This window comes from Panicum virgatum, chromosome 9N (genome assembly GCF_016808335.1).
Source record: "Panicum virgatum strain AP13 chromosome 9N, P.virgatum_v5, whole genome shotgun sequence".
Taxonomy (NCBI): Eukaryota; Viridiplantae; Streptophyta; class Magnoliopsida; order Poales; family Poaceae; genus Panicum; species Panicum virgatum.
Genome location: NC_053153.1, coordinates 44,523,885 through 44,539,045, shown reverse-complemented (window position 1 = coordinate 44,539,045; position 15,161 = coordinate 44,523,885). Strand labels below are relative to the sequence as shown.

At 42.4% G+C, this 15,161-nt stretch overlaps 1 protein-coding gene across 1 annotated transcript; it reads right to left on the bottom strand.

Moving 5' to 3' along the window:
• Positions 1-203: 203 nt before the first annotated feature.
• LOC120691044 (uncharacterized protein At1g10890-like) lies at positions 204-9,902 on the bottom strand. The gene is made up of 4 exons (XM_039974003.1): positions 9,586-9,902; positions 7,036-7,248; positions 1,965-2,184; positions 204-703 (listed from the first exon to the last, which is right to left on the bottom strand). Exons 1-4 carry the CDS (start codon positions 9,699-9,701, stop codon positions 470-472), a joined length of 783 nt encoding a protein of 260 aa, XP_039829937.1. The 5' UTR covers positions 9,702-9,902; the 3' UTR covers positions 204-469.
• Positions 9,903-15,161: the final 5,259 nt, after the last annotated feature.

The window sequence follows — 15,161 nt, the reverse complement described above, 5'->3', positions numbered from 1 at the left end:
CTATCTAGCTATGTAGTAGGTGGTGGTGGTGTCGGAACCTCCTGGATTGAATGCTTGTACAATGAGCTCGGCAGCGCTGGTACATCTTGCCCAGCATGACAAACATTTAATTGTTCTCTACATGGATGTCAATTGTCAAATGCCCCTTTTTACACATGACCATCTTCATGCTCATGTAGTTGTTATCAAAACAAAGTTTCAACTGTACGAAACATTTAAGAATCACTCCCATTAGGGGAAGTGAACATTCCAAATTATTTTGCATAAGAAAATCTCTCAGGAATACCAATCCAGGGCATAGCAAACAAATTAAAGTACACCAGATAGAAGCTAGAACAAGATCATGTCAACACTCAAGTCATAACCTAAGGAGCTATTGAACACAAACTAATGAGTCATTGAATTTGAGTTTTGACATAATCAGCCACCGCAGTAGGTTATCTGCTCAATTTTATATGATGGCACCAGGTCAACGCCGGCTTTTCCCTAGTAATCTCAGCTCATTAGCTCTCTCTTCTTCCTCTTCCATTTTCTTTCTGCGTAAAGCTTCTTCTCTTTGCTTTTGTATTCTTTCCAGCTCCAAATATCGCTCAAACTCTTTCTGCTGCTGCTCGAGAGCTTCTTTTCTTTGAGCCTCCACCACTTTACGCCTGTTTTCTTCAAGCATTCGATCGAGCTCCTCCCTCTCTCTTCTTTCTTGCTCCTGTGAAGTTTGATTGAAATAAATTTGAATAGAGGGATTGCTGATTTGCGTGGTTCTTTGAATAAGAATGAATCATAGAAGGGTCTATAATGCTTCACAAAAGACAGAAGGTCAAAATCACCTTTAAGACATTGACTACACTCTGAAGGCAACTATTCTTTATGCATAGACTATATCCTTTAGTTAAAGCAGGAATTATGATGACATTGAATCAGTAAAAGCTGAACTAGTAAAACACTGTTAATCCAAGCAAAAAGGGTTCTCCAGTCCCCAGAAGAACCTATATGGGGGACTAAGGTTAACTAGTCTGGTTGGCACGCTATGCGCGCCTATTAAAAGAAAATTGACCTAAACTAATAATGGGAAAATATTATCACCTATTATGTTCAAGACAATATGGTATCGACATATTGAATCAAATATAAAAATTACAGTAAATTAGCATGGTAGTTTAAAGTCTGAGAGGGTGCCAGTCCCAAGCATTTTAGTGAGGAGGTACATATAGCTTTTTTTAGGAGTTCGTTATTTTTTTTGTGCTAATAGGTATAATTAATGGATCGGTTTACATTGATTGTTAGTTTTGATAGAGAAAAAAAAGATAAGATTAGAGATGAATGAATATTTCAATTATATTTTTCGAGCTTATGAAGTGAAAGCAAAGTTCAAAAAGTAGTAGGGCCACTGCATGCAAACGTAGTATACAAAGTCTAACAATTATATTTATATATAGGGAGTAATTAAATATATTTTGTATTTTCAAATAATGGAAGAAACATATTTTTAAAAAAATAAAGAGACCCACAGTGGGTCCCACAAAACAATGTGCGCGGGTCACAACTGAATAATACATGAGTCCCACCTGAATAATACGTAGGTCCCATCTGAATAGTGCGTGGGTCCCACCTAAATAGTATGTGGGTCCCACCTAAATAGAACGTGGGTCCCGCATTAACAGTACTCACATGGGTCCCAAGTGGGTCCCGCCTGAATAGTATGTGGGTCCCCACATGGGTCCCGCTTGAATAGTACGTGGGACCCGCATGAATAGTGCGCAGCCCACGCATGAACAGTGCACGGGCCCACGTGGCCAGAACGCAAGGCGTTGCTCCAAATCTTGGAGCCTTTAGATAGGTATATAATATATTTGAGCTGGATATTTAATTTTCAACAATTTACTAGCTCTTTAGTTAAATGAAAATTTTATGGTGTTATTATGAACAATGATCAATAATAGAAAGCATCATGGACGCATAAGACTTACTGCTTTCTGCCTGGCTTCATAAAGAGCTGCTTCTTTTTCTCTTTGTAGCTGAGCATCAACCTCATCAAATAACTTTCTAATACCCTCCTCAATTCGGCGTTTTATGTCAAGTTTCACCTTGTCAGAATTTAGACGTTCCTCAACATTTTTCCTTATAGCTTCTTCGACTCTTCTAGCCAGCTCCTCTTCCAATAACTTGAATTCAGCTTCCTTTTGACGCCTGGAAATCAATACCATGTTATACCAGGGACTGATATTTACATGCTACAATCATTATCACCAACTGCAATACAAACTGATAGCTGGCTTAATAGCATTATGCCAGCCAAGCAATTCTAATCTAAAACAAATGTGCAATAATATTGCTGACTAAAACGAGCAAAAATAATCTATTTGAAGCTAACGATGGCCATAACTATAAAATGTGTATGATTATGATAAGTAGAGCACGAACACGTGAACTGAGTTACAGGAAAAACATCTACCAGAGAAGTTAGATAGCAACGAGCCAACAGCATTAGTAAAATAGTGTTATGCCAAACGAAGATGAGAAGCAACGAGCATGGGAGAAACTTTATGAGGTAGGAGATTTTGCTTGATTAAAGAATTAACTATATTCCAAAAACTGATATCAGAGTGACATGAACTTCCTACAGATAGGTGTTCATACATCTAAGTTAGGCATATGCACGTAATGCATTTGCACGTGTGGAAGTTCATTGCACACGGATAAATGCTTCTATGAAAAAGTTACGAATGCATTTAGATCAGTGTTTTAAAAGTCATGTTTACTGGCTGAGAGCTCCTATCTGATCTCCCCGTTAATGGTTCTTTTTAGTATTATTGTTAGAAACTGATAAACATAGGCCTTATATCAGTGATGTATGCTATTTTTTCTAGAGTAAATTCCCTTAGGCTCCGTTTGGATGTCTACATTGGGAGCCTTGGCATTGAATTGAGTTCAATACCAAATCAGGCCAAGTATTGAAATGAGCTCAATACCAAAGCAATCATTTGGATGTCCATGACGACCTGGCCTCCTCCGGCTGCCTCTGCTCCGGGACAGGAGGGGAGGGGCCAGGCCTCCGCCGGCCACCGTTGCGACGGGAGGGGCTGGGATCTGCCGGCTGCCGCTGCTCCAAGCGGCCCTCCGCTGGAGAGATTGGAGAGACAGGGACGGAGAGATGCGGGAGAGGCGCCGGACGGGAGGAGGGAGAGGAAGGGCGCCAGCCGCGAGGAAGAGGTGGAGGGGCACCGGCCATGAGGAAGACGAGTAGGAGGAGGAGAAGGGGCGCGGCCCGCCAACGGAAGGAATGAGAGGGAGGGCGGGGTGGCGTGCCGGCGGATGGAGAGGGGCGGTGGCGTGGCCGGCGGATGGAGAGGGACGGTGGCGCGGCCGGCGGATGGAGAGGGACTGGGGGAGGAGAGGGTGAGCGGCGCAGGGTCGAATGCATCGCAGTACCGAGGTGCGGGGCTCCGATTTGCTCGAGGGTGCAGGCAAGTGAAGCGAATGCAGCGCGGTATTGGCTCCCGTTTCCGATTTGCAATTCTAGTGACATCCAAACGGCGGCATTGGTGCCAGTGAATTCCAATTCCTGATTCCAGGCTCCAATGCCAACATCCAAACGGTACCTTATTGCCACTAGAATTTATATGGATCCCCTCACTTGCATTGAAATTTTCCATGTCCCTTCACTGCCACTATTTTAAATTTGCATTCCCTTTATAGCCATTTCCTTCAAAATATGTTTAACTTCCTCACTCTGATGTCTTGGCCCACAAACGCCCGCTCTGCTATCAATTGACATCTGTACGCCACACCTGCTCAATTGGCAGGTGAACCGGCTGGAGAGGTGAAGCGTCGGCAAGCACGAGCGTGGAGGGCCGACTGTGTAGCTGCGTCCGGCGAGCACTAGAGGCCTTGCGACCGTGCAAACTGGGCGAGCACACGGCGCGCATGGGCTGGTGCTGGACGCCTGCATGCAGATATGCCTTCCAGGGCACACGTTCAAATCGAGGCCTGAGGCACCCGCGACCTCAGGCACTCAAGGCACCTAGGACCCAGTACGTGGTGCGGACAGCGAAGTGGAGCATCAGAACGGAGCCATCTCCAGTGCGTATGCATGATGCCCATGCTGAGACGGTGCGAGTGAGGACACAGGTAGTGCTGCAATGCAAAGCGGGCGCCGGTGTTGTATGCTTTCAACATGTTCCGCTGCTAAATCAAATGCCTGATGGAACGGTCATCGGGTCGAGTGTGCGCCCTCAGATTAAAAAAACTTGACCTGTAGGGGGTAAGACCGCCCCCACGGCATTGTTTGAGAGGTAGAATGACCTTCTCACAGCAGGCCAAGAAAACCCCCGAACCCCTACCCCACCCGTACACGGGGGCCCGTCGCCTTGTGAGTTAGGCCGGACTCCACAGTGCTTTGGACATGAGGCAGGCGAGGGGGTTTTTTTACCAGCGGGCGGAAATTCGTCCCGACCAGGGATCGAACCCACAACCTGCGGGGTGCCGCCGGACTGCCGTGACCAACTGGTCCGACATCCTTTGGCGTGCGCCCTCAGATTGAAATCCAGATACAAAGTTGAGTACTATGCCGATTACAGTATGGTGAAACCACTAAGCACAGAAAGGTTACTGTGGTCAAAAGCACCATGAAAATATATTCCATTACCATAGAAGCATGTGACTCTAGAGAAAGTTTATGACATGGAGAATGTAAGTTCCCTGAAAAAATTGCATGTTGCCATTTAAGTAAACAATAAAAAATTTAAAATATATAAGCGCTGATGAGTAACAGGATACCAGATATCCATTCCACAGGACATGCAGACAGATGTCAAGGGAAGGTTTCAGAATACTGTGTCCCAATAGGGATTGGAGTACATAATTCGGTGCACAAGCCGGTTGGATAAATTGCAAATCTGATCGGACTCTACAACGAAGCCCACCATGATACAACAGGGAACCCTAGCAGACTTCAAGAACAAAGGTGGTGCCTGGCTACTATATAATGGGAGAGGAGCGCCATATGCAGGGGATAGAAGGTGTAGATTTTACATTTGCGTGCTCAGCAATCTTGCCATTATTATAATTGGCTTCACACTTATCCATCCAGATCAATACAAATACATAAATTGGATGGATATTACTCTCGATCAAGGAGGCTCACCTCTAAAAAACCCTTGCATGTTCTTGCCTAAGCAGTGCATACCTTGTTGATCTGGGATCTAGTCGACAGAGGATCCCTTGTCGACCTTAACTAGCCTCAACACATAGTAATCACTAATCACATCAAGATAATAGTTGGGCTCAAGTATAAGAGGCGGACCTGACCATCAACCATGGCCCCATCAACAATCATGGCAGGCTAGGCATATCTAACAAAAGGAATGAATTGCAATGGATAACTGAGTCCAAGTTATCTACCCTTTAAATCAGGAAAGTCATGTTTATAAATTTGGTAGGATCCTTTAGGTATGGTTTGCTTCTCGAATGTATAAGCTCCTCAGGCTGGCAAATATAAAAAAAGATTCCCTCCCTATCTTTTCACATAACCACAACAGACCACATCACATGTCTTGAAGTTGGATCTGATTACTGCTAATCTTTTATAGTGTAGAAAAATGTAACAATTTGATCAAATTTGATGGAGGCTCAGCCAAAAGGGTCTAGTCATAAACACCTCATGCCAATGCCAAGTCGAAACTTTTTTCTAAACAAATTTGACAAATAGCTCTATATTGCAATTACTTTCAAAAATTCATATTAAAAATATACACTGTAAACTATAAGTATCAAGTAGTCAAGGACCATGCACTCACTTACTAGGCTGATATCAAGGCATAAAAGAATCCTGCAAAACTGCAGTTTGTATGCCCCCATTTTGGCCCAGTTCCTCAGTCGAAATATTATTGATTTTGGGACCAACAAGCTACTAAAGCATGTTAAGACATTTACATGATTTAGCGACAAGCAACCCACCTCCAGTCCACTCCTCAGCACCTATGTATAATAATAGCATACTTTCCAGAACATAATTTGTCAAATTTGCTGTAGAATATAAGCTTGCTAATCCTGTCTGCAGAATGGCATTCATTAAATTGTTATTGGGATTATAACAAATGTGCATTCACAATACATCAAGAACAGTCCGGGTTTATTTGCAAGATTATAATTTTATATTTTTGTTTGATCATTCATCCCCATTCTCATGTTTCGCCATTCTTGTTCACTCAATCACTTGGTACTGCCAATCAAAATTTCTGACTACAACTTTGAAACTAAAATACTACTCTCTCCGTCCCAAAAATAAGTGTAGTTTTAGAAAATTTCAGACACATTACTCATCCAAAGAAATGACTTTGTTACCCCTAATTACTTCTAGCAATTGTGATTGAAAACCATGTTATTTATTTGGTTTTTCTAGATCCTCAATGAATGCATTTGCATTGGAACTAGAAAAGTAATATCTACTAAATATTTGATTGGCTCTATGCGTTTTCCTATACAATGCTTTTTTGGTACTTCGTATTGCTTTAATTAGATGGATCTCATTACAAGCTAAAGGTACACTTTGTGTGGGACAAAATTTGAATGTTAAAACTACACTTATTTTGGGACGGAGGGAGTACTTCATAACAATTCTTCTGCATTTATCACAAGAACCTCTTTTACAACATTTGGATAAACACTTAAACAGAATATGGAACGATTCAGAGAGGCATATATACAATTTTGGAGCATGTACAGAAGGGCTGGCTTGTGTTATTTGTTCACATGTAAAGGACACATTATGTTGCAATGCTCATGTATTGGCGACTCTGTCTTAAAGGGCAATATGGTGATATTTTGGTTGATGATTCAAATTGTGAGGGTTATTAAAACCAACTTATCAGCTGATTGTAGAGGGCCTTATGCTTGACATGGAATCCTAAGCTAAGTGTTAGTGGAAAAATTAGTCCTTAATATGTAAAGATTTGTCTATAAAAAATAAGAGGGAACAAAAGCAGGAAATGCAAATACGGCAATGTGTATGCATAGGTCCCACGAGAAGATGATGGGTACCTTTTCATTTCTTCCTCTTCCATCTTGTGTCTTTCAGATAAATTCATTTGCTCTGATCCGTGACTTGGACTGCATGAGTTATTTACAAATGAACTTGTAGTACTCCGACTTCTTCGTCTTCTATGTCTCCTTGGAGATGGTGGACTTCTATGCCTTCTCGAAGTTGGTGAGTTGCTTTTATCCCATAGTGGAGGAGGAGACCGAGTTTTTCGCCTAAAAAATGGAGAAATGAAACTTTAAAACAGAAAATATATATAAAAAAAAACTCTACCTGCGAGGGGCAAGCCGCCCCCCGGGCATTACATGTAAGAAGAGGCCTTCTCACGCAGGCCGAGAAAATCCCTGAACCCCTGCCCCCACCCTTACACAGGCCGCTTGACACCCGGGCCGTTGCCCTCGTGAGAACGGGCCGTCCTTCGGGCCGCTGCCTCCATGTGCTTTGGTGCGGGGACAGGCAAGGAGATTTTTTTAACCTCAGCCTTAATTCGCTCCCACGGGGAGTCGAACTCAGGACTTGAGGAGTGCTACTGAGGCCACCTAACCACTACAGCTAGGCACCCGCTCGCTAAAACAGAAAATATAACAGTAGAAATGGAAGCTGATAAGGACTTGGTAACTATATTTAACTATAGGTGGAAGAGTGGACATGCCAACATCGCTCCATAAAAAAATTGTATTCAGATCACATTCCAACTAGCCATATCAACATGCATAGTGAAAATGCATAAACAGTCAAACACATCCATTGAGATTAAAAAGTTGATCTGCTTCAGGGAGCCGAGACCATAAAATTGTCCCAAAATTCAATTTTATAAGGCCTGATCAAGTTCATGCTTTGACCAATAGTCCAATAATAATTTTATAAGTGCCAAAAATCGATGGTATCGTATTTAAAACATTTGCTGATGACTATTATTTTTGTATTGTGCATTGTAAAAGTGAACAGAGGGAGTATGTTCTAAGGGCTCAACAGAAGGCTATGACACTATATTTTAAGTTCTAAGCATCAACAGACATGAAACTTACAAAAATGGTTGGAAAAACATCTAAATTAACTAAATGAAACAGAAGTGGAAAACGAAACAGTCAGTGTCACCATTTGACCACATGAACTCCCTCCAATTCACAATTGGTCCATCTTATTGCGACCATCGTTTCAAAATGTCCAGTTGAGGAGAACAAAACTGCAGTTATTTTTGTATTTCTATAATATTTATCATACATTAATTCTGTGCTTTTGAAATATGTTGGTCATTTCTCGTTACCTTTTCATGGACATAGTGCTTCCTTGGTTCTTATAGTTGACATGGACAAATATTGGAAACCAGAATCCAAAAGAAGAAACCTTACTGGTCATGTTGCGTTTCATCTCATGCCTAACTTGATTGGGCCAAAAAAGCTTTGCTGCTGCTATTGTTGAAGAAATCTTAAAGGTAGGGATTTGTTTTCCAGATATCTCGAAACAATGTTTCCACACTAATCTTCTATCCCTTATAACAACAAAGCTTTTGCTTTGCGGTTATATATGCATCGGTAATCAGCTATTCTCTGCAAATTTCATATTTTTTTTGAACAATCATATCCAAATAAAGACCCCAAGTTACACATTTAGGGTGTGTTTAGTTCATTTTGCAAAATTGTGTAAAGATGTAAAGAGGGCATTTGAAGTACTAAATGAAGTCTATTTGCAAAACTTTTTGCATAGATGGGTTGTAAATCGCGAGACGAATCTAATAATATTAATTAATCCATGTTTAATCAATAATTAGCGGATGGTTACTGTAGCATCACTGTTGCAAATCATGGATTAAGTAGGCTCATTAGAATCGTCTCGCGATTTACAGCCCAACCATGCAAAAAGTTTTGTAAATAGACTTCATTTAGTACTTCAAATTAGCAAGATTCCGTTTCACTTTAATGCGTTTACAGCTTTTTTGCAAAAACCTGTAAAGATCTAAACAGGGCCTTATTTGTGGCCACCATAGTAAAAAGGGAAAAGCATACTGTTTCCTCTGGACTATCAATGTATCGGTACAAAACAAATTATTGTTTCACAATTCTGAGCTGAGCTGCATGCTAAGTTCTCAAAGTTTGTAATTAATGAATGTTTGCAATCAGACAAACAAGAAATGAAATTCAAACAAATGGGATTCAAAGTTGTTTGTGTGCTCTTGATAAACATAGGCATCTGGTCCCAGATATGGTGTTTAGATCTATATGGAGTCGCAATAGGTTTAGGATACTGCACCGGTACTTGCACATAGGTCACCAGAAAATCAAATAACATCGTGCCCTTCTAGTAATGCACAGTATACATTTCATGCATATTTCAATCCAGATTCTAGAGACTCACCAAAACAACTCTAGAAGCGTGTATAGGATACTAGATGCATAATGCTCTTTTATTGTTATGTATTCGTTCATATAGTATAGCTGCCTTCCTTCAAACAGGTGGATAGACAAAAAAGCAAACAATATCTGCCTTCCTTCAATCTAAGCTCTGATAAAAGGAAACCTAAATAGAAAGAGGAGGGGTATGGGGGCAGGTACCGGGAGGAGTAGGGGGAGCGGCTGCGATCTCGTCTGTTCCTACGGCTGGTGTACCGCGGAGAAGGGGAGCGCCGCCGTCGGAAGGGCGGAGGCGACCGCGACACCGCGCGAGGCATCCGAGCTTGTGCCTTATCCTCCGGGCTCGGCTTGGCTTCGCGGACAGCCCAGGTCGAGGAGGGCTGGACGGGATCCGGAGACTGAAGGCCGACCTCCCCGCACCGAGACCGGATGCCGGCGGCTCCTATCCGACGGCGTCGAGGCGGTGGTACTGCCGTACCGAGGCCGAGAACTCGCGGCGGCGTCCAACGGAAGGTTTTTTTTTCACTCACGGCGGGCACAGAAGGAATTGTTTTATATTAATCATTTTTAATCTAATATTTTAATATTAAGAACCTATCTAGTGCAAACCACGGCATTCGTGAAAACTCGTGCAAACCCTGTCAAAAATATCGTTAAAAAAATCACACATACAGATGATAGGATGATATACAACTTTATAAAATATCTTATCCAAAATTTGTTATTTTAATATCTCACAAACGAAGTCGAGTTTGGACAAGATATTTTACAAAATTATGTATCATCATATCATCTACATGTGTAATTTTTTTAGTGAATTTAGATGACTTTTTTACTATGATTTGCACAAATTTTTACGAAGTTGTGGTTTCCACCAAATATGTTCATTTTAATATTATCAGATGCCTAACTAGAATTTTAAGAACCCTGGCTCTTTGGTCGCGTCATAGCTCATGTCGTGACTTGCAGAAGGGTCACGATATATGCTCTGGCGCGATTGAGCCGCCAGTACACACGAGCAAGGCTTGACTCAGCCTAATACCCAAACTCCGCCCAAACCCTTGCCCACTTGCATTGTTTGCCCGTGCCACCCGCCTCCCGTTGGCGGCCGCTACCCGTGCCTGCACCGACCGCCGCCACCAGCGGCCGCCGCCACCCGCACCGTTGGCATCAGCGGCTCGTGCGCGGCCGCCAGCCGGCAGGAACCCGGCCCACCACCCGCGAGCGCGCTCCACCCCTGACGGCCACGGTTCCCCGGACGCACTTAACGGCCGTGCCACTTCTACCAAAGACGCTGAGATATATGAAACGCACCATCATGTACTTGTCTGCTTTTACCTTTTATTGGCTACGACCTGCAATGCTATTATTTCTAGGAGAAGAAATTGCAGTGTTTGGACCAAAAAATGGTTTATAATTAGCTGCTACTAGTTTGCATAAGAACTTCCACTATATGTTGATACCGGTGGATATCTAAGTGTCACCTGTCATTAAGGAAAAATTTGATCGCACAACAAAATTTCCAATGATTGAATTCGGTTGACAGTATTGTTGGAGTGTCGTAGGGTCTTCTGTTGCAATGTTGCTTAGTGTAACTAAAAGTGTCACATGGACAAATGTAGTTAAATTCCCTGATTGCCTTCCACACAAATCTTGTTATGGTTTGTTCAAACAAAAGACAGATTATTATAATAAAACTTTACTCTAACTTTCATGTTAGTGTTTCAAAGCTAATAATTGCACATTTGAAGTTTATACCCCCTAAGTTAATCATGGAATTCAGAGATCATTTGGAAGTATGGGAGCTGGTAAAATTCGAATCTTGAGTTCCCAATGTGCTACTGTTGATACTTCGACTATTCAAATTTCGAAAGCTTTTCATATGGTTGTTTTACATTTATTATTTCCTTATGGAGAAAGGGACGTGAGAATTGATACGGTGGGTTGTTTTTCCATTCCGTGACCCTATTTATAGCAAATGCTACAACGAACCTTCGAAGTGTCTTGGTAAAAGTCACCCTAAGCATAAATATCATCGCCGTATCCGCAGTCTGATCCATCTTATTACGTTTTTTTCTTCCTCCTTCCAACCCTATTTTTTAGCTTCCTACGATTTGGAATGTACTCAGGGCCATTGGACTGGGTCAATGTGACGGGTCGAGAATCGGTTGAAATCTAGATTCCCATGTCTTCATAATACTTTTAGAATAAACGGTGACTTTATACCGATGATACGTGGGACACACCTCTAACGCGGCATGCTGCAATCATATGCGAGCATAGTACATGCAACAACTGTGGAACACAACACATGCAAGTGACGCTCGTGAGGTCCACTTTGTAGATGCGGCCACCTGTCATCTCTCATCCAATAGTCAATGCGGTCGCTGTCCTATCTAAATACACATACGTGGTCGGATCGAACAACTCAGCTGACATGCTTGTTGTTGCCTTCCCTGCTTTGGTTAGCAGCTTCTTGGCACCTTTTTCCCATGGATCTTGGTTTGGTATAGAAGCTATTTGTTGCTTTGCTTTCTCCCATCTATGCACAAAGTACGAATTCACCTTGTACTTGCAGAATGTGTATTCTACAATGGCTGAAATATGCATAGCACGTACCCCTTTTAAGGATCTTGTTCAACACTTCTGAGATATTTTTGTTACATAAAATATATCTAGAACCATCATCAAAGGCAAGGGCCCACTTAATCTTGTTTTCCATTTGGTCGTCTAACCACCAGGGTTCACCTTACCGACGGTAAAGCGATTTTCGCCAACTAGCGGTATCGGTAAACCGGCGGTAAATCGCCGAAAACCGCTAGAAACCGCTCGAAATGACAATTCAAATTCAAAAAACCGGTAACCGTTGTTTACCGACCGGTAATCGATGTTTACCGACCGGTAACCGTCGTTTTTAACCGATAAACACCGTATGACTTTGGAAAATTAAAAATTTTGGCAGCATTTTACCGTAATTTTGTAAATATCATTACTGATGGTATATATCAAACAATTATATAACATTTACACATACATAGAATAGAAGTTCATATCCATAAAAATAGAAATTCACATCCATAGTCCATATAGATCATCACAACAATAGTCCATGCAAATCATCACAACCATAGTCCTCACAAACCATCATTGTCAATATATATAATACATAGTAGTGGTTTTCCGGTCCAAATGAACAAATGAACAAATGAAAATATATGTACATATTTGAAATATGAACACATATATACATATAGCTAAAATGAACAAATTAACATCCAACTACCATGAACAAATGGATCCATATAGCTAATATGAACACATGTTTTTGAATATAGCTACACAACAAACATCTAAAAATCAATGTAAAATCAAGAAATACTCACAATGCAGTGGTTTCCGGTCCAAACGCGCCGATTTCCGCTCAGAAAACGCCGAATACCGCTCGGGATCAGAGGATACCGCTCGGGATTACCGGTCCGAAAGTTTTTTTTTATTTTTTTGAGTGCCCAAACAGTCAAATATTTGAACATGTTCTATATTAGAATGATGTATGTCATCTCTACTTTCTTACCATATTTTTTCCTTTTTTATTTCAAATATTTTTGAAAATTTTAAATTCGGGCGAAATTTTTCGAAATTTACCGTCGGTATGGGTTGCCGCCTAGTAGCGGTATCGGTAAAAATCGGCGGTAACCGGCGGTTACCGATCGGTAAGGAAAACACTGCTAACCACTCAGTTGCTTCTTCGTTCATCATAGCCTTTAGTTTTGTAAGCCTAATATCAAATGTCTTCTCCGCCTTGATGTGCATAACAACTTTAGTTTCTTTATACTTTTTTTGCTCTTCTGCCTTTGCCATATATTAGCGGCAAAGTGTCTCATGCACCACTTATGCAAGATTGGATGGTAGCCTTCCATGTGGTCCTCAATTGCATTAAGAATTCCTTGATGCCGGTCCGAAATAATGCACACCTTACAGTCCCGTCCAACAACATCTCTATGGACCAAATGCAAAAATCATGACCAGCTATCGTTGTTTCACCCTCAACCAAAGAAAATGCTAGCGGGATCAAACGATCCTCACCATGCATGCCTGTTGCAATCAACAATGCCCCTCGGTACTTCCCGGTAAGAAACGCGCCATCCACACTTATAACAGGTTTGCAATGCTTGAATGCCTCTACATATTGCGGGATGTACCAATATGCACGTTTCATTACGGGCTTCAAGGAACCCTTGTGCATCTCCTGCTTGCCTGTGGTATGAGTGCGCCACTTCATCCCCGGGTTGAAGTGTGCAATTGCATTTAATATTCTTGGCACCCTTCCATATGCCTCCTTCCAAACGTCCCACAACATTGCTATAGCATGCTACTTAGCCCTCCAAGCCTTTCCATATTTTACCCGATAATTTGTAAAACCATGAATAGCTTCAATAATAGCCGCTACAGAAACATCAGGGTCCACATAAACCATTGTGTCAATGCGTCACCCAATGTAGCGTGCGGTGCATTGAGAGTGCTTGTTGGTATTTCTTAACTCTTACAAGTCCGCAAGAGCACGGAAATACCGTTGTAGCACTTCACTCGGGAGTATTCAGGGTATCATAATTTCCATGAGGAATGGAGGTGCAACGGTCTTCAAACTAGTTTACCCGGAGGAAAAAGAGAGAAGGGTGGCTTTGGGGTAGTGTGGTTTCCTAAGAGAAGAGATACTTAAGAGAGATAAACCAGCTCTCACTTGCTTGCTTCGGGCGCCGGCTTAATTCTGATCTGCCAAGAGTATCCGGCCATTACCTCTACACCCAAGCCTCACATGGGGGACTACAAGGGATGGACAGAGCTGTCACCACCTGCCACCTAGCCCGACAGACCATGGAGAATGTATGTAAATAAAAGTAACCTCTAGCCTAGACACCACGTCTACGCTATCAATTACTGCTCTAGCCCCGACTCCGTCCAAGACTTGAGCCATTAGACTAGAGCACCCGTCACGAGAACGGACGATGATCACACAAGTAAAATGGTAGCTAAAGCTTAACTCTGATAACAACTCATCAAATAGATGGAGACGCGTATACTTACTCGAAAGAGGATCATATCAGCCGAGGTACAAGCAGAGGGAAGCCGACAACTCCAGCCCTCCTCGCGAACTCCTCCTCACACACTCCCTAGCCTAATCTTACAACTAGAGCCCCTCTACATCTCTCCTCTAGTGGTGTGTGGGATGAATGAATGAGAGAATGGATGAGTGGTGGAAAGGTTTGTGAGGGGTGAGGGGAGCTCCTTTTATAGCCCAAGAAGGTCGGTTCCCGCCAGAAGTAATATGGAAACATATGGGCACTGCCTAGCTTGGGCCAGATGGAGCCTCCATGGGGTCGGGCGACCCTCAGGTGGCACCTCCCCGGCTCTACCTTCCCTGGCTGGCTGATAGGTGGGCCCTGGTCTTATCCTTGGGTGAATCTTGCTTGTCACGCCCGTTTCGCCTGGTTTGTGGGCCCTTTTTGTAAGTGAAACACAGGTAACGATCTTCTGTGCTTCTCTTGTGCATTCACTTGTGTTTTGTTTTGTATTTCACCTATGGGTGCCTGCAGATCACAATTTACCGAAACATGTGGAATTGATTAGCTAAAACTCCTGCAACTAAGTTTGGTGATTGGAATGTTATGAAATGCTGCAGAAGTTGACAGTTTATTTTAAGGGTTAAGGACCATCAACAACACCCCCACACTTATTTCTTTGCTCATCCTCGAGTAAAGGTTGAAGGACTAAGGTGGATG

What these genes read in the sequence shown, in the direction of transcription:
- LOC120691044 (XM_039974003.1), bottom strand. Translation starts at nt 9,701, where the DNA reads ATGCCTCGCGCGGTGTCGCGGTCGCCTCCGCCCTTCCGACGGCGGCGC. An exon ending in GAAGAGGAAGAAATGAAAAG is followed by an intron (nt 2,185 to 7,035) that starts GTACCCATCATC and finishes ATTGATTTCCAG; the next exon opens with GCGTCAAAAGGAAGCTGAAT. An exon ending in ATGAAGCCAGGCAGAAAGCA is followed by an intron (nt 704 to 1,964) that starts GTAAGTCTTATG and finishes CAAACTTCACAG; the next exon opens with GAGCAAGAAAGAAGAGAGAG.